General features: G+C 43.3%; 1 protein-coding gene across 5 annotated transcripts in view; it reads right to left on the bottom strand.

The window, feature by feature from the left end:
- Window positions 1–34: 34 nt before the first annotated feature.
- Window positions 35–27,260, bottom strand: part of dclk2a (doublecortin-like kinase 2a) — a 42,120-nt gene continuing 14,894 nt past the window's right edge. The window contains exons 3-18 of one of the 5 annotated variants that reach the window (XR_006006713.1): window positions 18,838–18,967; window positions 16,780–16,878; window positions 16,254–16,304; window positions 13,125–13,219; window positions 11,268–11,355; window positions 10,712–10,820; window positions 9,445–9,502; window positions 8,936–9,055; window positions 8,706–8,852; window positions 8,489–8,622; window positions 7,901–7,978; window positions 7,383–7,479; window positions 6,016–6,096; window positions 5,738–5,851; window positions 4,878–5,007; window positions 2,778–2,909 (exon numbers count right to left, since the gene is read on the bottom strand). Coding sequence is in view for 4 of the 5 variants with exons in the window: in XM_041933034.1 (XP_041788968.1) it covers window positions 2,115–2,909; window positions 5,738–5,851; window positions 6,016–6,096; window positions 7,383–7,479; window positions 7,901–7,978; window positions 8,489–8,622; window positions 8,706–8,852; window positions 8,936–9,055; window positions 9,445–9,502; window positions 10,712–10,820; window positions 11,268–11,355; window positions 13,125–13,219; window positions 16,254–16,304; window positions 16,780–16,878; window positions 18,838–18,967 (2,196 nt within the window). In the remaining variant the exon portion in view is untranslated. Of the gene's footprint in view, window positions 2,910–4,877; window positions 5,008–5,737; window positions 5,852–6,015; window positions 6,097–7,382; window positions 7,480–7,900; window positions 7,979–8,488; window positions 8,623–8,705; window positions 8,853–8,935; window positions 9,056–9,444; window positions 9,503–10,711; window positions 10,821–11,267; window positions 11,356–13,124; window positions 13,220–16,253; window positions 16,305–16,779; window positions 16,879–18,837; window positions 18,968–27,260 lie in introns of all 5 variants that reach the window. The other 4 variants (XM_041933034.1, XM_041933035.1, XM_041933036.1 and 1 more) reach the window with 4 other exon arrangements.

Raw genomic sequence — 27,260 nt, 5'->3', positions numbered from 1 at the left:
ACACACACACACACACAAACATTTACCACAGTCAGTCGTTTGAAGTCTTTATTGCATTTGTATTTTTTTCTGTTCTGCTGTTTCAAACAGTTGGACATTAAAAGCAGCCACTCTATGCCTAATAAAAACCGTTACTCCAGTTTGACACAGATGAGATTCCTGTTTTAAAACTGTCTTTTCATACAAATTTCCCTTTTACAAACTGCTTATGAAAATCTACCGTTACTACATATACATAAGGGGAAGCTAAACGGCATCATGTACCAACTCGACTCAGTGTGTGTGTGTGAGGGTTTTGTCTTACAGGGAGGCGGGAAGTGGGGATGCATGCATGCAGCTGAGAGTCCTGAAGAGGTAAAGAGGCATGTTGAACCACTGACGGGGGTTTAGCCCTGCTAACACCAGCTGGGAATAAATGCTGCGGAGTTCAAAACAAAAACAAATCACTTCTAACTTATTTTAAGAACGCACAACTCCCTTTTTTTCAGCCAAGCTGGTTTTGATAAAGGCATCATTAAGCTATGAGCTGTTCGCTAGTGGTCAGGCACAAACCCGTCTCCTTGACAACACATTCATTCATATAAATCCAACAGACCAAAAAAACCCATTGTGTGAATATCTCGAAGGAACGGAGTCGACTGGTGTCGTGCGAACCGCGGCGCAGCGTTGTCGCTGAGAATTATATCAACTGGTGGATGTGTGTGCGGCGGGAGCAGAAAGCAGCTCAGATCTGAAAATGGCGCTTTAGAAACAAACCTGCCATCTGGTTTCACGTCTGTTGGATCTATTTTCTCTGCGTTTATGTACAAACAGTCACACGGAGGCAAAAACAAGCCTTCAAGTTTCAGGTGGACAGCTAAGGTTCTTCACGCTATGAACAACTACAACGTTCACATCAAATAATACGAACAGCATGAGAGTGAATGCATCGACATGTGTGTCAGTAACAGTGGGCCCACAAAATAATCTGGTTTGGGAATTTCAAGGCGTTAAAGGGTCAGTTCAGCCAAATTTTTAAAACTTTGGTCTCACTTTTAGTTGCATCTCGCCCGACACAATGAAGGTGGATGGAATTTTGCTTGTGGTAATAGCTTTAAAAAAAAATAACATTCAACAGCTGCATTTCTTTCCAGAAAAAGTGCCCCTGTGACTGCGCGATTATTAAAATATACGAGCACAACAATCAGAATTCCATTCACCTCCATTCTATCGCCACGGCAACAGAAATGTTAATTCTATCTGAAAACCTCGACAAACTAACACAAAGGCTTTCTGCATGAGCGCAGTAACACTGCAGCAGCGGCTCGCAACCTGTAGGTCTGGACAGGAAGATGAATCTGAGGTGTAAGGAGACTTTTTCCTCATTTAGATGAACTTACCCTTTAAACTGAACATGAAGAGCCATTTGTGTCAACTTTAACACGTCTGACTGTTTCCTCTTTTCACTGTGTTTCCATTTCCTGGCCCCTTATTGGCCACCCGGTAGGCGCGGCCTTTATTTTGTCAACCCACTGTACTGGTGTATAGTCACACTTAATAGGGATCCTAAGTTTAACAGTACAGTTGCTGTGGTCAGACAGAATACTGGTAGTGGTTACACAGTAGTTGGTTTAAACTACAGGCAGCTAGGCTAGCAAGTTCAGACGTTGAGATATACTGGAATACTTGTAATATGGACATACTGTCTCTCTGCTAAAGCAATAGGAGTTCACGATGGTGTGAGTGTGTGTGATGAATAAGTATTTACAAAAGAGCCACAGGCAGTCAAAATGGGATAATAAATAAAAGAAAGAATTCACATTGACGTGATGTACGAACGCATGACTTCCAAAGACAAGCCACTCAGAGCGGTGATATATTCGGTTCATTCTCTCGCTCCACGTCCTCCATCAATAAATACCAACATATATACAATCGACAAACTCTTAGAAAATGCCTCGCGTCCACTGAGAACGAGCGAGAGAACGATCTGGACACGTGGCCACTGGCTCAGCTTACAGCTACTGGACATGCTCGAGGTGGAGTTTTAGCCTCCTCGTCCCGTGTTGGCTCAAACGTACAGTATGTGTGAGGAGGAGGAGGGAGAGGATGAAGCTACACAAGAGACCTGCCTTTTAAATCCTCTGCATGAGCTCCTCGGCAGGGAGAGGGCTGGGAGAGGGCGGGGTTGTGGATCTAGGAGGTGTAGAAGGAGGAGAGGGAAACAGGGTTGGATGGATGGGAGGAGGGGAGGAAGGTTCTTGTTTGGATGGGGAAGAGAGGGGGAAGAACACAACGGGCTGGATGGGGGAGACCGGGGAGGGGGGAGCTTCTTTTGTGGAAGAGGACGATGGGGATGTTTGCTCTTTCGTAGGAGAGGAGGAAGAGGGAGAAGCTGGTTTGGTGGGAGATGAGGGAGGAGAAGCTGGCTTGATGGGAGATGAGGGAGGAGAAGCTGGTTTGGTGGGAGATGATGGGGGAGGACAGGAGACAGGTGTAGAGGGAGTTGTGCAGGTGAAACGAGCAGGAGGGCTGGGGGGTGAGGGAGTTTCTAGCGATAAGGAGTGTGATGCTCCTCCTTCGGGAGGGGCAGAAGGGCTGATGGGGAGCGTTTCAGCAGAGGAGACCTGGAGCGAACTGGCGGGGGCGGAGGCGGGCAAACCAACGCCATCAGTGGCGGACTGACAGCAGGGGGCATTAGAGGTGGGTGTGGCGCCAGGCATAGCAGCCCTTGCGGCCTCGGTGGGTGACGCCAGCGCGGCAGGTTTTGGTTCTTCGCTGCGTGACGCCGGTTTGGTTGGAGAAGCTGGTTTGCCTGGAGGGGCAGACGGGACTTTCTTGGCAGCCGACGATGGCGGACACGGCGCTGTGCGGGGCTCAGGACAACGACGGGCGGGGAGCTGGAGGGTCTCCTTATCTAGAGCTGTGTTCTGGCAAAACAGACAGACCGACCGTCAGATATTTACACACCTGTGAGGTCTAATAACAGCAATCAGAAGAGAAAGACAGATTCTGTGGGTCGATCTACACTGAATTCAGGAAACTTCAGTAATTTAGCATTAAATTAATAATTCTAGAAATATCCATATTCTCTTTTTATACCTTCATCAAGCTGACCCAGTTTGTTTTTTAATGATCTCTATGAATGAACAACACACGTGATGAAACAAGCTGATGAAAATGGACACAAATAACTGAAAGATGACAGTATGCTTCACTCTGACCCCACGAGAAGGCAAATCAGACCATCCCCACTAGTCTACGTGCAGAGAAAGGGCAAATGAGAAAGTAAACTTTTACTTTTTCATTCAACAGATGTGTACATGCACGGTGCTCTCGTCAATGACGTGTTGTTACATGGGACAGAAAACTAGCTAATGTCATCTGTTCCTCATTTGCCCTTCGTGCCGAGTGTCAGCAGCAGAACAGACGAGGCGTAGCGTTCAGTGTTAGTACATACCATTGCCTTGGAGCTAAATCAGAGGGGCGTAATGCAGGGAGAGGGGAGAAGCAAAAAGGGACAGAGACTAGTCTTACTCACAGCTTCACAAAATAAAGTCAACACAACAAGCATGACGGCCAGTGGACAGTTGTTGTTCCAGCTCAGTGCTCAGATCTGCTCCTTCAGATCATTGAAACGCTCCAAACCAAATGAGTCTTTGCATTGAGTCGACTGAGTTGGAACAAGCTTCCTGTAAGTGATTAATTCAGGCAGAAACACAGTGAGTGCTAAGCTATATTTACCTACCACTCAACAGAATGCAGTGCTAAGGTATGATTCAGATGTACTGGTTTTAAAAGGCAAGGCTGGCATCAGTCCATATTGTTCTTATTGTCAACAAAATCCATGAAACGACCAAAACCAGCAATGAACTGCGGCTGATGCAGCTTATTCCTCTGTCTGATCGCCGGACGCCGCTGGTTCCCAAAAACTATTAAAAGCTCATCGATGAGCCGCACTGTTGCACTGGATGACATATTCATTTATTACCATAAACATGAGCCCTGTAGCTTGTTTTGAGTCAATCTCACTACACCATCCTGCTGCTGTAAATACTCACTAGTGCACCAAGCATGTATTAATCCCCAGTGACAAATACACTGTTTGCTCTTTGTTGATTTAGACTCATTTTTGTTACTGTGGCTGAGAGTCACAGACAGGGGAGGGGAGTCAAAGTATTGACAGACGGACTAACATTGTAGGTTTTGGTCTTTGTGGGATTTGTTGACAGTAAGAAAAATCTAGAATAATGTCAGGCTTATCCTTTAAAATGTGCAGGGGAGTCTTGTATCCAAGGCAACAAAGCCACATTGGTTTGCATCCATCTCTGCAAAGTGAGACTTCAGAATTCAGAACGGTGCCAGCGCAATTCTTAATTTTCTCCACAAGGTGGCACCAGAGCGCCGTAAAAGAGGAACAGTGCCGCGCGGCCAATTCCAGATTTCAGAGAGTTGATTTTAATGAGTGGCAGTAAGTAATAGCAGAGAGGGAGGCAAATGAAACTGCTCTTGCGTTAGCACTGTAAACATGCTAAATAACCTCAATGTGATTAAACAAACACCCTTCAAAACACAGACGATTATTTTCACATCCCCTCGACGTTTGTGGTCGATACAAATGCAATGAAATGAAACAGGGGGGAATCCAGGACGGACAGCATGTTGGGAGAGTGTTAGCAAGGTCCACATCAGTTGGTTGAGAGCAGTTACTGCAGCTGGCAGCCGGAGACGAGGGGAAGAGGGCCTGAGAAAGAAACAGGAAGGAAGGGAAAGGGAGGGAGAGCGAGGGGGGTGAGAGTTGTTATAGATGGAGGGGAGAGGGCGAAGGGAAGGGCGATGGCTGGAAAGGAAGAAGGGAGGCAGCAGGGGGGGAGGGAGGCGGGGTATGAAGTGTGTACCCGGCTCTCAGCTCCAGGCGTCCCCTGTGGTCCTGGGTCGGGTGTGAGGGAGGGGTGAAGAGGAGGGAGGAGGAAGAGGATGGAGAGGAGGAGGAGGGGCCGAGGCCAGGGCCCAGGCTTACACCTCAAACTGTCAAATGAGATTTACAACAAAAAAAAAAAAAATGAGGCTCTTTGCAGCAAAGATCAAATCAAATTTCTCATGAGACACCTCCCCTCCCTTCCCTTCCCTCCCCTCCCCCTTTTTCCTGCTTTCAGTGGAGACAGACAGACTGAAGAGAGAGGGCTGATGGGTAGTGTGACCTGATGAGATGAGGGGTGGAGGAAGTCAAACTGTACAACAGGAAATGATGCGAGTGAGGCTTGAAACGGACGGGGAGGAAGGATGTGACTGCTTCAGGAATGTCTGCCCTGTCTGATCTCTGAAATCCCGTCGGACACGTTTACATACTGATGCTACATAAGTTGTTTAGAAGCTGTCTTAAACGTCCTCTCGGATGGTGACTGAGGTCAGATATTCTCAGCCTGGTGATTAAGTGGGTGGAAGATTCACATAAAGTGAATTAGGAGGAGCTCAATCGTCCGTATTTGGGTCAAACATTCAGCAGCGTTCGGTTTGGAAAAGGGCCTGACACATTCAAGCTGCTTCAGACACTTTGTCAATCACTGTTAAACCCGTGTCAACACCTCCGTATTACAGCTTTAAGAGGTCACTGCAAGTTAACAATCTCATGAAGGTCTTCAGATTACTCTCTAAAACGGGCTGCAGAAAAACAGAAAAAGTGGCTAAAATATAACGTGACCTTTACTGAGTGGTGGACTGTTCATGTGCTGGTTTGTGAAGGTTTTCGGGTGCTTACCATGATGACTGACACCCCCGCCGTGGTGTTGCTGTGCTTAGGCGCAGTGTTAAAGTGCGTCTTCAGTTTACCTGTGACCTCCGTCTTCATGTTGTTCTCAATGACTGCGTCGTCCTACATACAGCCAAACATGCAATGAGGTGAAGCGGAACAACGTTTTTCCAAACAAGAAATGATCTGAACGTACGAATCACAGATGCACAAAGGTCACGCCGCGCTGAGAGGTCGCGTGTGCACATACGCATGCAAATACAGACAGAAACGGTGCTTTGAGATACCGTGACCCAGGGGTGGGAGAGGATGTCCTGTGCCGTGTATCGAGCCTCGACGTTGACCTGCAGCATCTTTCCGATCAGCTCCTGTCACAAAGTACATCGCAGTTTAATACGACATCAAAGCTCTTTTAGCTCTACAACAGCAGCGTCCCACCATCGTGTCACTGTGACAAGACATACACACACGCATTTGGGCCCTAATTTAATATCATTGACTTGTAGGGGTATTATATTCTGAATAAATGATCACAGGTATTGTTGTACACGTTAAGAGTTTTGTCTGATGTAAAATAGTTAATGGCAAAAAACATGTGAAGTTTAAAGCTGCAATAATCAGGGTTTTTTGTACAACTGGAAACAGCAATTCACAACAGGCTGATAATGCCAGACATTAAGATAAGTTAAACTTTATTAATCCCCTGCTGGGGAAATTAGGGTGCTACAGGCAGCAAGTAATAGAAATACAAAAAATACAAAATAAAAAGTTGTCTGTCTATATATATATATATATATATGGACATTTTATACAAAATATTAATTATTATTAATAAACCTTTACTTAACCAGATAAGTCCTGATCTCAAAATCTGAAGAGAGGCCTGGCCAAGATTGCAGCAGCATTGCAATGTTTCAACACACTCACATTCAAAAAGCATTAAGAGCACATGAAACAAAATATATAGCATGAACTATAGCTGGTTAAGTCTAATATTCACTCTCCACCAACCTCTGAGGTAAATATCCAGAACTTTAGCTGCTTAATGTGCCACGTATAGTCACATATATGTCTCGTGTCTTGTCTTAACACTCACTGACAGCTTCCACGTTTAATTGGGGGTGCTGTAAGCCATAGACTGTGCAGATAATGATGTGCTCATGTCCATATAATCGAAAACCTTTCTTAAATGTACACCTGCGCAGCTACATGACGGCACATAGTTTCAGGCTGTGGTGTCTATAACTGTGCACTCGACCACAGTGACAGGGCTGCTCTAATAGCAGTGGGTTTAATTAGCAGTTTGGTCTTGCATGCTGAGCGCAGGCTGTCACCTTAATACAGGACATTCATTTAGAGGGTTGGAGGGGTTTCTCTGCCCTTCAGCAGACAGTGTTCATTAAAGGAGTGTGAGCCATGTGGGTTCACATGGAGTGTACGTGTGTGTGTGTGTGTGTGTGTGTGTGTGTGTTTAAACTATAATATCATCTCTGCATTTAGTTAAAGGTAAAATTGTTTCTGACCATTGTTAGTGTAAACATCCTGGAAAATGAGTGGGATCAATGTGATTGGCAGTGACATAAATGCACATGTGTCATTGTTTCTGTGTGTGTGTGTGTGTGTGTGTGTGTGTGTCAGTATCAGTGGTACCAACCTTGGCTGAATCAGTGATGTTGTCCCAGTAGGGACTGGGAAAGTCCAGCCGCCCCAGAAGGATCTGGTCAAACAGATCCTCTTGCATGTTACTCTCACTACACAGAAACACACACACAGTAATTATGCATTACTCAGCACACACGCAGACCTCTACAGTGGGAAAAGTAACCTGTAACCTACCCTTTAATTATGTGGTTATTATAATAACTGTGAAGTGCTATACATCAAACATGGATCAAATCCCCCCCATTACAGTATGACGATCATTAACACGTCTAATCACAGCAACTCTTTGTCTGTGTAGCATAAGATAATTGACAGGTATGAAAAACAAATGACCACTTAATGTGACTGAACTTTTTGACATCATCCATGTCTGAAACCTTTCCTGAGCATCGTGTTTACTATTTAAAACTGAAAATAATCATGCTGGTTTGGCGCGACAAGCAAATGATGATGACGTTGTCCGAGTCTGAACATGAGCTTTACTGGAAGATGTGAACTGAGGAGGAGTACCTTCTAAAGGGAGGGAAGCCACACAGGAGGATGTAGGTGATGACACCTGCAGCCCAGATATCCACCTTCAGCCCATACCTGTGGAAAGAGAGGAGAGACATGGAGGCAGAAAAGGTCAGTTAAGGATGAACTGCAACTAAATAGTTTACAGCCAAACCATTTCCATCATCCATCATCCCAGTGTTACAAACACAATAGACGACTGGACATGAAACAAAATGAAGTTTCATGTACAGACGATTTGGAAAGACATGCTTCTCAATCTGGTATAATGATACAGAAGTAAATATACAACTGCAATTATTTATGCTGCCACATATACACGGTTTGTGTTGCTTTATTCAGTATGCTGATACACAAAGTCTCCCTTTTAATCTCCATCGAGCTGATTACAGCACAGCTGTATTGCAGACCCACATTTCTTCTCTGCTATTGTATGTAGAGCAGATGTTTCCATTTAAACCAACTCACAGATTAGTAAAAACAGACATGTTTCTCTAGGAGGACCTTCCCTGGTGAAAGACCTAGGTACCGAAAGCCCCCATACAGCATTCTGCCCAAAAAATAAAAATAAAAAATCCAGCGTACCCAGACTCTGAGATGATTTCTGGAGCAACATATGTCGGAGTTCCACATACGGTGTACAAGGGTCCTTCCACCACAGTGGCCAGGCCAAAGTCCCCGAGTTTCAATGATTTGGTGCCGTCTGGATACTCAAACACCTGAAATCAAACACATGCTAAGTTAAAGCCCACTGAGCAGCTGGATTTGTAGACAAGAAAGTGGTGTGAGTGTAAATACATGCCAGCAGGTTCTCTGGTTTAATGTCTCTGTGGACGATGTTGATGCTGTGCAGGTACTTCAGGGCTCCGGCGAGGTTGTACACCATGACAGTGGCGTCTCGCTCTGTGTATTTGGCCGAGGAGGTGATGGCATCGAATAAATCCCCTCCCTGTGCAAACATCAGCAAAGAGCTTAGACGTCAAACCCTGCAGAGAAATGAGGACCGTGCACTGATATGAGCCTCGACTGTACCTTGACAAGCTCCATAACCAGGTAGAGTTCAGAGGAAGTGTCCACCTCCTCTATCAGCATGATGATGTTGGGGTGTTTCACCTTCCGCAGCACTGCGACCTCATTCTCGATGAGGTGCTCCTGGAAACACGCCAAGACAAATAATCCCCGTTAGTCACTGTATCCTCCAGCACACAGGATTTATACACCGAGCCATTCCGCTAATAGAAAGATGCTGCATTGTTGATTGAATCTGAATTGGTGTCAAGAGTGTGTGAGTCAGTGTGTGTCAGTGTCTGTGTGTGAGAGTGTGAAGATAATTTGTGTTAGGCGATGAATTAAACATTACCAGCCTAATCTAGCAGTGTGGGATAAGAGGATCAGACACACGCTGACGATCCTGTGGTGTGCGTGGGTGTTAATAATGGAACACTAACATATGACCCGTCCTTGTGAGTGCGTGCATGGGTCTGAAGGAGATACACAAGAAGAAGAAGAGAAGGAGAAATGGGAGGAAACAAAAAACAGACCTTTCCGCTGCACTTGGCCTTGTCGATGATCTTTAGTGCAAACTCTTTTCCTGTGGACCTGAACAGAAACAGTGCAATTAGAGGCAACAATAAAAACGGCACCAACGCTGCAGCTGTGTCTGTATCACAAGTCAAGTGCTCACAAGAGAGCTGCAGTTACAGTGAACAGCAGCAGTGCCACAGTTACTGGAAACGTACGCCAAGTTTATACAGCAGAGATACAGTTCAGGTACAGGTGGGCTCAATACAGAGTAACTGAACACCAGGATGAAGAACACCTGAAAGTTTGTTTCAAGTGAGTTCTGCTGCACCTGTAACAACATCCAGCAGTGATGTCATGCTGTCACGCTCTGGAGCACACTTCTGGACGTTAAACCACTGAAGGTCAGGAAACAAGATTTTCAGAGGTGGGTTAAGTTACTCCAACTAATCTAGAGGTTTCCTGCGTTGTTTAAAATTGTTTCTGCTTGCAAAACAAACATAATGGAAAGGGCTACGGCTCAAAGGAACCCTGTGGAGTGTTTGGCCACGATTGTTGTTGGATGAGTGAGTCCCTGTTTTGTTTGTATCTCCTGTTTAGTATCACACACACACGAGGTTGCACCTGTACACACACCAGCATGCAAGCAATGAAATACACATTCCTGCCAACAGCTGATCACTATTCCACTGAAAGAGAAATGCAGCAATGCACCAGCAGAGGACAGAGGAAGAAGACGCCTCCTCGCCGGACGCATTGCATGTAAACAGTTTAAAAACACCAAATCTGAGCATCCGGTTTCACTCTTGACTCTTGACTAACCCTCTGTAGCTGTCTCGTCTGAGGAAGGAAATGGACAACATGTCTCTGAGGCCTCAAAGATACACACAATGCCTTTTAGTAAGAAACACTGTAAACGTAACCATTTGTTTACAAGATACTCCACAGGGAACCTTTAAGTACTTTCCAGGAAGATGCATCAGATTATGAGAACACACACATTTGATGGGCCTCCTCTCATCATTATCTCCCCCGTCTGCCTGGGCAGCGTGTTGACTCAGAGATTAAAAGGCTAATGAAGTGAATTCACCGCTGGGTTTAATCCATGGGATATTTCTGTCTCCACAATGCCTGTCATCAGGACTTAAAAACCCTGACGGGCCAGTTACCGCACGTGATGCACGTCTCATTACGCTGCACGACGTGACGCCGTGCTGTGCGATCACTGCAGACAGCTGCCAGACGCGCTTTAGACGTACCCAGTCTGACTGAATGTGTTTCACCTACCTCTCCACACACTCTTTGACCACGGCGAAGTTGCCGTCTCCGATGACCTTGCCAACCTTGTATTTTTCCAAGATGGTGGAGGCAGGCGGGTAGCGGTTACCATTTACTGCTGAGGAGAGACAGGGGTTATAACAGGCAACAGACAAGCCTTGCTGTTTAATAAAACGAAGGGACCTCTGGCAGAAACTGAACCGGCTCTCGGACCACATGCTGTGCAACAAAATAACACACAGGCACCAAGATGCACTACTGGTCCTCCTGTGGCAATTAGCGAAGTGAGCAGCAATATTATGTCTGCGAACACACACACAGTTTTAAAACCATTGAGTTAAGTATCTGCTCACACAGCACTGGGACATTTCACTCTTATCCTCCACATGATGCCTACTCTTTGTTGGGTAAGCAAATTCTCAAATGTGGCCTGATGGGAAAAGATGGAGATGATTTGAATGTGATAGTCAAAGTCATTTCCACATGCTAGAGGGTGAGGGAGTCCATGCAATGGTGTTGTCTTAGTTGGCAGATCAGACGAATAACTCGGACGGAGGAGACGCACCCTCGGGACTCAGTCGATTGGTTTGCTCCTGGTGGTTGTTCAACGAGCCATTTACATTTTGCGAAGAGATGTATTGCGATGGAGGGACCTGCAGGACGCAAATACAAACAAAAATAGAGATGAGCGCCGGGGCTCAAACAAAACCCACAGACGAATCACCATGGCAACCTTAGGCTTTAAAAGCAGCCACAAACCACACTGTACATGAAACATAGATAGTTTATTGTTGGTGGATTTTGTTGCATAAAAATTTTTCGGGCAGCATGAAAACGAAAGTACATGATGTTACGTGATTTTTATGTCCAATTACTGTCTCTCTTTAAATATAAACACAGTAAAGTGATTTTTTTGCAAACGTAGCACAGTTCGTGAACAGAACTTGTGCACATTAACCCAAGATCATTTTATTTTTTCTTGAAATAGCGAGCTAGGTTGAAATTGAGCTTCCCCTTCAAAATGTACAAGGTGTCAGAGCTACTGGAACAGATCTTACACCTATCACTGCACATAAAACCGTTATAGCTCCAAATTAAAGATTAATTTGCTAAGAGTGCCATTTCTGCAGAGCACTGCTATATTTTGGCTATATTTATAAAATGTCAGCCATAAATATATGACACCAGCATTAAAATCAGAGAAGTGATCTTTTGCATTACGTACAGTGAACAGTAATGTTCTGTACGTTACTGCACCATAATGTACCGTACAGTAAGGATCTATTATTTAGTCTAAAAGGGTAGCCCTCTGGACCAAAGTAGACATGAGACACCTTCAAGGTCTCATACAGAACTGGATACATAAAAAAGCTTTTCCCTGTAAAAAAAAAACACTTTATGTGGCTTTAGGTTACCTGACTACTTCCATGTGCCTGCTTTAGTGAGGGTCAGTGAGAGAGAGATAGAGCAACTAGGCTATTAACATCCTTGTGCTTCCTCATTTACTTGCTCTACCCAGCCTCTTTTGCCAGTGAATTTTAAAGCTGTCAGTAAATCATAAAAATCTAATATCCTGCCAAATGAATGTGGCTGGATAAGTGTTTGACTGGGCTTAGAGAGGGACGGTGGCACTCTGGAGGAGGTTTGCCAGCTGGCTGGAGCAGTTAGAAACTCTGTAGTTGGGGACTAACATGCAGCTTACAGAAGAACCCATCAATAAATCAGATTAGTACCTCAAAGTCTACCAGAAATGGATCATAGAGCTGCAACACGGGCTGTACACAGACTTGTAGGTCATACATGGCTGTCAGTCTGTGACTTCATGATGTGACATAGACTTATTTTATCATTTTGTGGTAAATAGGTCAATCCGATTGACCTTATCCCCCACCTTAAAGTACCGCCTTGATTTATGTCTCTGGGGTCTCTGAGGTGATAGACCTGCATTTCACCAAGCAAGTCATAACAGCTGAGTCTTGTAACAGTTTGACATATTTAAGAGGACAGATGCTGACTGAAGCCCAACCATAAAAACCTTAAAGGCAACCTCTGGAGTTTCTGACCACTGGTAGCACCATAAACTAGTGTTTTTATAAGTGGGTCACCATTCTGCTTGTATCTCGCACACAGGTGACACAACATGACACGACATTGCTGTGGAGAAATGACATTATGCTTTTTAGGCCTGAGGATGCTAAATGGAAACTGCTCCACATCAGTAGTTCAGTTTCAGTGTCTGTCCTTGTCTGTTAAATATTTTTAATTTAATATATTTTTAAAACTTTGGCTCCATCATGTGTCCCTCATGTGTATGAGATGGCTTGTCAGTGTGAATGCATACAGCACATGTTTTACAAACCATATACTGTACTGAAGACATCATGTGTTGGAGTGCAGCTGCACTTACTGTATGAGATCTCACCTTAAAACTGGGGACGGGTCTGGGGCTGGTGGGAGATGGAGTGGAGGACTTGGTGGACCTTGGAGTTGAGATCTGGCTGCCTGAGACACCATTCACTATATATTGAAAAACCAGGAAGCAGATACGTAAGAACAGAGGAAAAGTTATTTTTATAGCTTGTGTTTGTAAATACACAAATGTGTGGGTGGAAAAACACTTGCCAGGGATTCAGCTTGCTCGAAGTTGCCTTTCTTTCCACTACCAGGTGATCTATGGTATTTCTATGCAATCTTTAACACTGTATGCAGGACAGGCTACAAACAATAGTAAGAACATGTCCTTCATTGGGTAGCTGCTTTTATTAGATGCGAACACCTCATGGCAGCTTACACAGCCAGGTTTAGCAGGCTGCAGATTCTCCACAAGGGGGAGCTGTGTGGTCATTCTACACATATTCTACACATCAGCAGCAGCAGCTTAGGTGGCTGATGTAGAGATGTTCATGTTGCCACTTACAGGCAAGGAACGTTAATAGTTGCTGCAACTTCGCCACCTGCAGGCAATTGTTATAACAACTGCATTTTTTTCAAAGCTGCTAGTTTCCTTTGTGTGTTCTTCAGGTTTAACTTTTAACATTTTTACCATCTGTTTGCAAAACTACAATAATAACCTGCAACATCAAACTCTAACCTCCACACAAAAACATACAACAGCTACAAACAAGCAAAACCTACAGCTCTATCATTAGACTTTCAAGACTGCAAGATGTATTACTTTCATTGCCTGTAGATGGCACACATACAGCAGGAAGGCTATAGCTACAGGTCTACACTCCCGCTTCAGTTACTCTTCTTGACAACTGTTGAACTGCATGAATTTGATTTTAAATGATACATGATAATAGGATGCATGCCTCAAAAGATTTGGTTCAGTTTACATCATGAAAAGGTTTTGTTGCTGGTTCAACTATCCCAATATTAGGGACCTTCCGCCGCACCGCGACTTATCCATAATATACTTTTTAGTGTAGCACAAGGTGCGCAGTCAGGCACGCAGCAGGGATGAGAGCAGCTATTGTTTAAGTGATTCATTCTCTCAAGAACAGACTATTTCTGCCTCCCGCTCTCTTGGTTTCTGGCACAAATACAGAGACATAATGCGTCAAACTTAAACTCAAAGTCTCTTCATCTGCATAAACCCAGCTGAGCTGAGGAAAATCATTTCACACTGCCTACAGGCTGCGTCTTTGCTCTCCTGTTTCAGAGTTTTGTTACACTTAGAAGTTTTTTTTTTCTCACTTAACCTCCCTCTGGGTATTTATCTTGTTTTTGTAAAGGAACATTTGAAGGAATATCTGAGAGAACCCCGACATACAGTACTTCAATACATGCCATTAGCTTTTAATGTTTTAAAAGTATAGTTTAACGTTGGAGCAGCTCAGCTGCTACAGATGAAGAGGCACGTGGTTAAACTGCTCAGTGAGAGAAGGATTTAATTAACACAGCTAAAGAGTGAGTCTAATTAGTTTGCAGCTTTGAATGAGTGGATTCTGCAGCAGCTGGCTTTCAAATTAGATAGATGTGTATAATACATGACATCCCATAGTCTAGTCTTGGTCAGAGGCAGGGAGAGGAAGAAAGAAGGAACTGAAGCCAAAAGGAAAGGTAAAATCTTCTATGATTCAGCATCATGTCACCGACGAAGTCAGGACCACTTCAGTCAAAGAAAACTTTTTTTCCTATATTTGGCTGAATGGTTCTGTTTTGGTACCTCCCTGCCTGGAAAGTCTAAGGCAGGGAGAGTGGCACAAAGAGCCCCCCCACACACATAGGGTACAGAACAGAGCAGGAATCAATGACAAAAGCAATGACATGGATGATTTCTGAGTCCACACATACATGCATATTTATCAGAATGTAGCATTTTCTGTGCATTTTAGCCTGTCGTCCACACACAAACATAGTTTTTAGTCACTGAAAACGTATCTTGAAATATTGAACGGAGATATTCAGAAACTCTGTTTGCAGTGTTGACAGAGAAACTGAGTTTTTGGCTGGTGATGACAGAGTGCGGGCCGTTACCTTCTTTGTTTACATGAGGTGATTTTGTACAATGGCAGAAGCGGCCAAAACGGCGCTGGTTCAAACCTTGCTAACAGGACTTTTTACATGTACACACATAAACGCACAGTTACTGTACTCTTCCATTTGTCAATTTGATTTTGAGGAATAAGGAGGAAAAATCCTGCTATAAAGGTAAGTGTGGACTAGGCATAAATCAGACACAGCATGAAAAGGAGAAGCTGGGGTGGAGGCAGGTTGCAAAGCGGCTTGAAGAGGAAGCAGCAAGGGTATGAAAGGCTAGAGCAGCCTAAATAGGGCGTCCTGTACGAGCTTTGCCAATGGGATGCACAGAAAGGAATCAGCTGAGCCATCAACTGATGTGGGCTGGCTTTGAGATCAGCTGTTACCAGCAGGAACTGTGAGCTGAGCTCAACTTTGAGGCCTGCCTGAACTACATTATGTTCAATTTCATTTCTTACTAGAAGGACACGCAAGACAATAAAATTGACACTCTTTAGATATAGTGCTCATTTAATACCAGAAACATAATCAATGAATCTAGCCTGAGTGTGGCCCCTGAGCAAAGGCCATGCTGTTACAGTACCGAAATCTGTTGGACATCTTACATTGTAGCTGTCAAAAACTTCTAATATCTCAGCCTTAAACGAGGCCCAGGTGAAAGGTTTTCCATTATTACAGTCTGAATAATACCACATGATCAACTTTGTACAGGTCATCTGACGTTGGAGTTAGCATTTTTCATGTTAGCATGTAACCTTTAGCATGTTAAAGTGCTATTGTTTAATATGGAATGTTTCATGTTAGCATGCAACTTTACAGTGTTAGCAAGGTGACATGCTAACATCTAGCATATAAATGTGCCATTTAGCGTTAATGTTTCACTCTGGTTGGACTGACTGACAGTGTTTTAGTAACAACTCTTAAACCACCACAGTGCCTTTATTCAAGAGAGGAGCTGAGCCCTAAAGCTGTGAGAAGAAGAAATGACTTCACCCTGATTAGCAGGGTACACTGACAGGATGGGTGTTTGATAGGGTAACCTATGCGACCCCATCACCAGCCTCACCTGGGGATTTGATTGGAGACTGACTGGTCGAGTAGTGGACAGTTTGCCTTGCTGCAGTGTGAAGAGCCGGAAAAAAAAAAGAATAGTCAGGCTGTATGATTAGATGTAATCACATCACACTTTGACGCCTTGGTTAAATTTCCAATGCTAAACTAAGACTGCAGGAAGCTGGCGACCTCTCAAAGAGCTCTTCTTTAAACTAGACAGAGCAGCTTGTCAATTACTCAGCATAATTTCACCATCACTCAATGCAGCACGCAAGGTGCTTAGTCACCTGTCACAGCTGTTGAGGATTCAGGATGAGGCTGCCAAATAAAAAAGGCTATTACTCAGCCTGTCAACCTGAAAAGTACTTAAAGTGTACTTAGATATTTTCACACATATAATGTAATAATTTAGATGATTTGACCTTCAGATCATCTACTTATGAGTTAGTATGTTATCTATGCATAAATATCTCTTAATTTAACAAATGCACGCTGTTCCTAGATTATGTACAGTGTGTGTCATGTGTCGTGTGTGTTACCTGCACCCGGAGACTTGCTGCGCCGTGAAGGTCCGGGACTCTTAGCTGTCCGGTTTGGAGTAGCAGAGCGGCTGTGGGACGACTTCAGCACTCTGCATTCTGGGGAGACAACACGTTCAGGGTCACCATCGTATGCATTAACCTTCCTCTATCAACAAACCTGTTCTTTCTTCTCAGTCACAGTTAATGTGGCACAATTATGCTGAACAAGCTGCTGTAGCAGGAATATGGTCATAGGAATGTTATTTATGTGGCATGATTTCATGAATGCTGATCACATTTGATTATGGGGACAGAGAGGCAGCAAAGAACCGAAGCAAATAGTGATCAGTCAAAACAGATTAAAGAGCACAGAGCAAATAAATAACCTCATGGTTCGTTTTCAGAAATCACTTACAGCCATCATTATTGATTTGGTAAAAATACTGGATAGAGACTCACATCAAGTTTTGGTACACATTAGTGACGTCTTTTACTGTCAGAGCAAAGCAATTACAACAATTTGGGTTTTCCCTGGAATGTAGCATCAAGGCTAAAATGACTGCTGCCTAGTGCTACGAAAACATGGGAAAAAATCACAAGCTTTGGTTTTTATGCCACAGCTGATTTAGTGGTGTTGCTGTGCAGCAGCATGAGGGTGTGGGCAGTAAGAGGTATAACGTAATGACAAAACTCGCCCACAGTAGCACACCCACAGTGCAATTCTAGTGTGTTGCCATGCTATTTATGACCTGATGCAGTACATATTTCATCGACTGATTAGAAGGGGCTCTCAATAAAGCACAATTCCCTCACTGGTGTGCACATGAAATCCCAGCTAACAAAAGCTTTTTGTCTGACAACACCTGAAGTGAAAATATCTGTTTTAGTTTAAGTTTTATTTCAGTTTTCTTTTGCTTTATTTTTATTTTTTGTTAACCTGCATTTCCACAATTGCTAATTCTTTTATACTAAGAACTTCTGGAGAGATGCAGGGCTATGTACTCACATCTGAAACTCTTCAGATATATTTACATATTTTAACTGTAGCATATTATTGAGGAGTGCAGGTAGCAATGGGCTGTTTCTCTATGCAATTCCTCTGATTACGCCATTACAACACTAATTTTTATGCCTTTTTGTATGATCCGTTTTGCAGGCCATCTTTATTCTTCCATGTTTCAACAGTGGAGTGTGTACTGGACCTATTTTACAAAAGGAAGAGCAGCCTCTGTACCTTCAGCAGAGAGTACAGTGTGTCTTTTTTGTTCTTTCAAAGACCTAATTCTTAAAAGTGGAGCACAGGAGTGTAAGTGGGACGAAAGCTCCAAACTACCTCTGAACACGACCAATCCACCATCACTCATCCTCAGTAACAGCTAACACAGTGTTTGTTAGGATGCGCCTCCCTGTTGTTAGGTAACCTAAAAAAATCAGTAGGATGTCAATACTGGATTGTCTCTATAAAAAAAAAAACAACAAAAAAAACCCCAACTCTTTTTCCTTCCCATATGGTTGTCATATGTTGAGTGAAGTTCCACATAGCTTTGACAGTGAGTGGATCTGCTGGTTTATCCTGCCATATCCTGCCTGTGCGCTCTCTCCAACCTTTTTCTACAAGATACTTAGTGGCTGTGCATTATACACTGTGCTTACAACCCCTACAGCACAGAACATGAACACAAAGGCATTCACAGAAGCACACAGACAATTTCACTCAGACAACGAGAGCACAGCCTCTTTTCTTTACCTGACAGCAAGGATGTGAGTGTGTGAAAATGTGTGGCACCAACTTGTTTCAGTACACTACTAAATATACTGCATGTAAATATAAAAGCTAATTTTCCACTATCCAAATTATGACAATAACAATGAATTAGATTGGAAAGAGAATTCTACGAGAAAAGAGTATTTTACAAACACTTCATATCCTGCTGTCAACTTCCTACAGGAAAAGAGCACTGCAAGCACTAGTGAGGGAAGAATGGTAAGGAAGGACACTGAGGAAAACAAACACACACACTCACACACACACACACACAGACAGACGGATGTTTAGTTAGTCTTAGTCAGGCCTACCAGTCATAAAGGCTGTGGAAGCCTTACCGCTGTGATCCAACACAAAGTCGTCCTGGGCATAGCGGTATTTCTCTGGTCCACACGCTATGAACACGTCATCGTCCCCGAAGAAGTCCTGCAGGCAGGTGATCTGGAGGAGGAAAGGTAAGGAGAAAGAGAGAGAACATAAAACTGATTTAATTGTTTTGATATTCAGAAGAAGGAGACTAACATACACGTGCACAAACGCACTGCAACGCAATACACACTCTTGCCGAAGGTTTTGCACTACACTACTGATTGACAGCGTGTTGGTGACCAGCGAGACACGTAGCAACGAACTAGCAAAAGTAAGGAGGACGGAGACTGTAAGCTAGCACACATGAATATAAACAATGCAGAACTGAAAATATTTATAACAATCTGCTTTGTTTATGTTGTATGAGTAACAAAATGGATTCAATGCGTCTGACAGGCGCCAAAAGTAAACAACAAAAGTAAAGTTAACTTTGTTATACCTGGTCCAGCTGGAAGTAATTCTAACTGGTTAATATAGACTGTCTGGTAGTTCAACCTACAGCATCATCCTTCATGAACATACTTTTTGATTGTAAAGCCTTGAATCGGCAAAGCAACTTGGAACTTCAGTCATGTGAAGAATGCAGTGCAGAAGAAATTACAATATTATCATCTTATAAACTTATAAACTGAACATATTCAAGTACAGTAAAAATACCTCAAGTTAGTTAGTTTCCAGGGATTTCACATGATTCTGCATTTGCTTACATGTTTCTACTGGCTTTCAGCCGTTTGACTGCACAGGTTTTTAGCTGCACATGTGACTGTGGTATTTTTGGATATGAAATAATTGCTTCACTCTGTGCTCATTGAAATAGGCCAATTAAAATCAGTCTGTGTGATGCTCGTTGTACAGTGAGGTTGTACTATGTGACTCTGCATGTGTTTGAGGGTACAGAGCATAACAACCGGACGAAGGTCAAAACACTGTGACATCCAGAATACTGCAGAGTCAATGCAGAGTCATGGGAGGAAAGCAGTACTGTTAGCATTTGTGCCGCAGGGTCATTTGTCTTGCTTTTTCTATTCTGTCTCACACTGTGATCGTCATTTTCTCTGCAGATCCGACCGCTTTTCCTTTCACACCCACGACCCACCCCTGGAGACGGAAACAGGAGTTACTTTTAAACTATACTGAGCTGTGCCCACACACACACACACACACACACACACACACACACACACACACACACACACAGAGATTATCCTGCTGTTGCTGTAGGTGGACAAGTAGGAAGACAAAGGAGGAAGAGATCTGTTCATTATACCACCCCCCACCACACAAGTGTATCCACACACTGCCAGACGTATGCAATGTACATGCACGCACACACACACTTGAAACAAGAAGAGGAGGAGGAGTACTGGATGGCTGAGGATTGTGGGCAGATGGATCCGCTGGGGGAGATGGGGGGGCTGACACAGCGGGGGAAAGTGTGTGTGTGTGTGTGTGTGTGTGTGTGTGTGTGTGTGTGTGTGTAAGATGGGTATCTGAGGAACTGGTGGTCCAGAAAAGCTAAATGGCTCCTGAAGAGCACAAACAATCTGCACAGTAAAAAGAAGAGTTGGAGGCTGAGAGGAAAGGAAACAGAAGTAGAGTGGGAGTGAGACATCTGACAACCAAAATAGCAAAAGTGGAGTATTTAACACAAATAAATATACAGTGGGCCAGAGTTGTACATTCATTAATAATAAATAAGACTCTTCACATGACACTTCTGCATGTCCTACATTCAGACAGCATGAATTAAACATGAAACAGGATGCAGTATCCATAGCATTCTCATAAATAATCAAAAACAGTATTTCATGACCCCCTTTGTCCAGTCTTTAAAACACACTTATGTCCTCTTTACATGGCAGCAAATAAACTGAGTCAGAGAGACACGTCTATGTGATATGTATCCATACTGAGCTGTGGGTAATCATCAAAGGTTTGACATAGCTGGAGTGGATGCTGTTCTTTAGATGAGCTCTCACTATGGAACTTGGCAGCTAATCGCCACACCATACTGTCAGGGTACAGGTGTTAGAATCACCATAGTAACAACCCACACGGATAGTCCAATGTATGTGTCAAAAATGGACTCTGGTGTAGTGCAAGCTATGAAAGTGAAAGACTGTAGATATTAGATAATATTTCTCATCGACCTCTGACCTTAATCCACGCAATGCTTCCTCTGGATTGTAGACATTATAACTGAACTGTGCTCTCAGACAGCAACACAGGGACTGTGGAAACTGTGGCAAACAGCTAGCCTTGCTCTGTTCAACTGTTACAAATGGGGGTTTATGTCCCAGAGTCTTTCTTGTCCAGGCACAGCAACTTCCTAGAGTTTCCTGTGGTTGCCCGTCAAATGCTCAGGGTCAAAAACAGTCCAGCTCATAACTTCTGTAATACACTGAATTGTTGTTTTTTCATGGATCAAACAAACAAGTTGTAATGTGTTACTTCGTGAGCTTTGGAAGTGCTACAGGAGGATAACTGACAGAGCCAGAGTATCTGTTTCTCCCTTTCTGGTCTGTGTGCTAAGCTAAGCTAACCATCTGCGGGCCGTAGCTTCAAATTTAATGGACAGATATGAGAGTGCTATCAGTCTTCCCCAAAATGTTCAACCTTGGCTTTAAGTCATGTGACACTGTTAACAAACCATTGCACACACAGTGACCCTTTGCTAAAACCCTCATCCGGACAGCAACTGTCCAGTCATAGCACAGTAACTGTAACTAGGCGCCATCAGGCCTGTGGTAGACTCTTGAATAGCTATGTGCAGCACGAGAAAGGAAAGCTTGGGTTGCGGAGCAACAGTAACTAAGGAAGGCGGGGCTTAGCGAAGGGTCAATCAAATTAATGTAAATTCCCAGTTTGTATCCATGTTCCTTCATCCAGCTTATGTTGCTGTTGCCGCAGGGTGTGCTTGTCCCCACACCGCCTGAGGCAACAGGCTCATTGTGAAGAAAGGGGAACTCAGGGCTGGAATATTATATATCGTTGTCCAGAAAGCCCCTGGATGTATTCTCATTTACTTTCACCCCTACGCACACCTCTTTCTCTGCAAAGCTCGCACTGCTGTGGCTCGTGATAAAGTACTTTTCAGCTGGCCTGTGACGCCCAGGGGAATGCAGGGAAATGGAGACAAATGGCGCAAGTATGAAGACAGGTTTTAAAAGGCAAGAATAAAAGGAGGTCAGATGGTTGAGAAATTATGTTAAATGACGTTTTTTTTAACATAGATGCACCATTTAAAACTGCACTATTTGCAATTCCCTGGTTGAAATTACACAAATAAATGATCTATTTAATAAGGTGGACATCTGAATAAAGAACAAATGCTGTGAGCAAACAGCAGCTCACCTCCAAAGGTTTAACTTCTCACCTTGCTGCCCTTCTCCAGTGTGTCAGTACACCGTAACATCACTGTCAGGTGTGGTTACAGGTGCAACAAGGCACTTCTGACCACACCTCATTGTTATAATTACATGAAAACTTGGCACATAGTGGCTTTAAGAGCACTTAATTGCTGGCAACTGATTGTTATCAGTCACATTCACCATGATGATAAGCTGATCCTGATAATCTCCCAAGCTCTCACTCACTCATAATGTCACCACTGTCGGTTATGATTTGATGCCTCCAGCTACTCGCTGCAATACTTGCTGTGAAGATGGATTTCTCCCTACATCACTCAAGCCTCCTGCTGTTCTATTTTTTTTTTTTTTGCCATATCCAACTACAGCATCTTGTCTTCAATGCATGTCTTTAAAATCTATCTTTATATAAGTATGTTTATGAGCCATAAAAACGTGACCATAAAACGGTGTATCCCTTAAAAACAACAAAATCTCTGCACAAGAAGTCTTTGGAGCAATGATGTAAAAGGAGTGTATGAATGTCAGACCGCATTGTCTATGTTTCTCTGTGCTCTTGTCAACCACTGCCAGGATAAACAGCCAATGGCACTCCATCGCCAGCACTGTCCTGCTAGGGCTTGTCTCAGCCAATCAGTGAAGTGAACTCTTCGCAGGGTTCTGTATTGGCTGGGTGACGTGTCTTGAGGGTAAACTGAAGTTTGCCCTCCAAGATGCGACAACCCCCTCCTCTCGTATGTCTGACCTTCTCTTGCTCTCACCATCCGTCTGTGTCCTCTGTCTTGCCTGCTGTACTTTCTGCCCTGCAAAGCCTGGCAACAGGGGAAATACATGCCAAGGACATCAAGTCTGTATATATGAAAGTATCAAGGGGAATCTGTTTATTAGACTCATTACAATGCCCTTACCTTTTTAAAATTTGAAGTCAAAATGAACATAGTCCACAAACAAAGATCTCAGTTGAACTCAGTTACTTATTTTTTCAAGAAATAAGTAAATAAATAAAAACAAACCGTGGGTAATACAGTCATGGTTGCAGATTTTTTAATAACCTAAGCTTATATCAAATAGAATAAGTGAGCTGCACAGTATCAATACACTGCACAGTATCAATACACTGCACTAGGTTTTTAGAGGAGGAAATGGCCTTTTCTTGGTCTTAAATAAGGGCTTTGTTCCAAAAAAACAATGTCACACAACAGCAGGTGCTCAGAATTCAGGACAGAGGAAAAGCCCACAAATGGCTGGCCACGGGACACACAAGAAAGGAAACACTCTCCTCATGACGGCTGACAGGACAATGATCACAGTAATCATTGGGTACAATCAGCCCTATTTACCTCCCAATCCCTCACTGCTGCTCATCACCAAAAAAAAAAAAAAAAAAAAAAAAAAGAGATATAAAGATTTAGATCTCTGCCTCTTGTCTTGGGGAAGGTCAGCCAGCACAAAACTCCTGCTGTTACAAAGGATGACAATCTTTCACAGGAAACTACATGTGCATTCTTTACATAAGCTTAAGCTCTCACTTAAACTCTTACTTACTTGAAAACATGGGGACAGCTAGATGCCAATTAAGTTTGTCAGAGTCATGCATAAGCTGAAGCCAGCCAGGTTATTAACTCTATTTGAACTCTTACTCACAGACAGAGGCTGCTTTCCTCTGGATTAGCGCGGTAAATCTCAGGCACGTGTGACAGCCAAGACAAGGCGGCGGCTCTGGCACGCAAACGAGCAATGAGAAATCTGAGCCCATCATTAACTCACTACTGAGGATTCACTACCTGAGCTGCATTAACCATTAGCTATCAAATACTTTTCTTCTTAACAAATTCCAGTTGCTTTCAATCTCTAAAACCTTCAACAGCAACCACACAGATGTAAAAGAACCACCAAACCACTGCAAATGTCCATGGGGTTTTCATAAACAGGATTCCGTTAATTTATGAGGCACATTTTAATTGGAAACTCTTAAGGCAAAAGGAACTTCAGAACAAAAAAAGCATGACTTCAAATTGACAGTTTCCCCACATTTGTAGACCAATTCAGGGAAACTCCAAGGCAGTGCGGTGAACTCTGTCTTACACCAGCCAGTGGCAGGTTGGCCGCTAACACATTACACAGCTGTCTGACTGTCTCGGTCTTGCTCCTCCAAGTCATATTCACACAGTGAAAGAGAGACATTACAGTACATAACCTCAGGCTGTCTGAATGTGAGCGCTGAGCCCTTTATACTCAAATGGAGCTGTGCAAGAAGGAATGAAGAGAGTGGGAGTAACAGCCTAAACATGCACACACAACTTTTAGCCCAAATGAGCCTCAGTAGATTACCCCACTCATTTAGAGAGGGGGATTTGCAGAATTGCTGAGGTGCGAAGAGATCCACAAGAGATGCATAAAATGGTGTTTTGTTTTCAATTAAAATAATACTCAGTATCCAATTAAAAAACAACAATATCACTGCACTTTAATGTAGCTGCTAGGCAATAAATGCTCAAAATGTAATATTGCATTTCCACCAGAACTCCCCAAAGTCCCACATTAACATCTCTTAGAATGTAACTAGCATTTCATAGTTGCACTACTCAAATAAATAAATAATAATTTAAAAAAAAAAGAATAAAACTGTCCACTAAGATAAACATCAACAATGTTTAGCCAGGATACACCTCCAGACAACTAAAAGAATAGACGCTGTTTGACATGCAAATGAAACTCCACCATCAGTATCAGATATGTGCTACAGTTGTCAGGAACACTTCGACGTGCAGCTCATGATCTGCCCTGCGCAAAATATTCATCACACCAATCTGCCAAAACTTGCTGAGGTAATCAGGGCTTTTCTAGCATGATTAGACTCAAGCAGACAAACAATAGTGTGTGGGCTGCGGTTTGAACGCTGGCTAACCATAGCATGATGTCAACTCTCCTGTTGGGAGAGTGAAAGGCCTGCTGTAAAGAATGGATGAGGGCCAGGCTTGGACAAAGAAAACAAAACAAGTAGTTGAGATCACACAGCACACAATGGATGCCTTCCCCGTCTGTGGCCTCCACACGCTCTGCACAGCCGACAGCCCAGTGTCCCTCATGACACCCCCGCTCTCGGTCGTCTGCCGGCTTTTTGTTTTCCCGCTTGTCAACGTAGGGTATCATGGCAGCACTCGAAATGTGGAAGAGGCACTTTTGCTTTAGAAATGCAATGAAGTGCCCATCAAGACTGGGGAAAATGCACTGATGGTGTGTGTGTGTGTGTGTGTGCGTGTGCGTGCGTGTGTGTGTGTGTGTGCGTGTGTGTAAGCCATCTGCTAGGACAAGAAAGAGGGGTTCTGGATTTGTAGGTTTTGCCAAAGGCTGGACAGCGACCACCTTCTTCTTTTTGATTTGCAATGATTTAGCCACTGTTAAGTTTTAATTTGTGAAGTTTATTTATACAATTGTATATCACAATATCACCTTAAAGGGCTTTACAGTACAATAATGTTCTTCCTTAGAAGAAACAGGACAAACATAGGAAAAAAGCCTCCTAATAAAGGGAAAAAACATCAGTAAGGGAAGGATGGACGGACGTGCGATAGGTGCTGTATGTACAAAACAGACAGAAGTAGCAGTAGTGTTTGATTAAATAGAAGTATAATATACGGAATATACTGTAAATCAAGTGTATTAAGTTAATAGGAACTGGATGAATCAATTTTTAGTAAGTTGATAATATACCAAAATCAAAATGATTTAAATGAGCAAGTTTTACTTTCATATTGATAACATATGGCATTGTTGGCAGGTGGCTATGGCATAAGTGGAGTAATACTACTACAAGTACTATATATTTAGAACATCACCAAATACTACTAGGAATTCAGACATTGAAGCTTGATTTGTCAATGAGCCCAGAATAAACAAAAGCATTTCACTAAACCGAGCCGACAATATTCCTGGTTGGGTGATGTCATTGCGCTGGTGTCAGATGCTGCTGTATGCTAATGACAGTGCAGAACAATAGGTGGGCATGCAAATTTCATGGCTGTTGACCTAAATGGCGGTGTTTAATCCAGACTTGGCCCTGAAAACAGCTCATGTCTGACAATCAGAGGGAGCCCTTGTGCAGCCTTGACCTGAGCTAGTCAAAGAGAGAGACAGTTTCATTAATCTGTCTGTAACTGTCAGCAGGTTTCACTGTCCAGCCAAGAGGGCGTGCAAATGACAAGACATCATCCCCATCAATATGATCACAGGGCGGGCAGAAATCAGACACCTTAATGAATGTAAACACTGTTGGCACAAGATAGCAGAGCAGCATGTCCCTGATAATACAAGTACTGTGGGACTGAGCTGGTTTAGAGTATTGGAGCGTGTCATGTGAAACAATGCCACAGTGCATCAGGCATCACACTAAACAACATCCACCTCTCATACGCATATCTATGCCCTCAAAAACCCAGCAAACATGCACTATGACCTAGAGCAGCTTGCTGTTATCTTAATGGCATGTTGGTGGTCAAAGTGTTGATGCTACTCTTTCACAACAGTGAGCATTTTGTCTCATCTCTAGCCTCAGTACCTATACTGTACATGGTGCATCATGTTCCAAGCTAAGACCCATTCACAAAGCTGCTGAGCGCAACTTTCACTTAGGCATGAAGAGAACTGTTAACCTAAGAGAAGGGGCAGGACTGAGCTTGTCATTATAAAGTACATTATATTAAATGAACAAGCTTTCCTATCATGCCTACAGGTTGGTTAATAGGAAGTACACACAGTCCTGGTCCCCACAATTCTGGGAAGAGCAAATACTGTTGCCATATTCACCAATAATTTAACATGTTTCTGTGACTAACATTTATGTTGTTTAAAGAGGGAAAGAAAACTGGAAGTAACAACTCTTTGGAAACCAACAAAAAATAAGGATATGGACAAGCACAATGACCCAAACTGAGCAGATATTACTGAGCAAATTTTTTAGTTTCATGTTCAGGATGTCAAAAAAATTCTGTTATCCA

Source organism: Chelmon rostratus, chromosome 3, assembly GCF_017976325.1.
Source record: "Chelmon rostratus isolate fCheRos1 chromosome 3, fCheRos1.pri, whole genome shotgun sequence".
In the NCBI taxonomy this organism is placed as follows: domain Eukaryota; kingdom Metazoa; phylum Chordata; class Actinopteri; order Chaetodontiformes; family Chaetodontidae; genus Chelmon; species Chelmon rostratus.
Note: the sequence above shows the minus strand (reverse complement) of the source record. Positions and strands in the feature narration are given on the sequence as shown.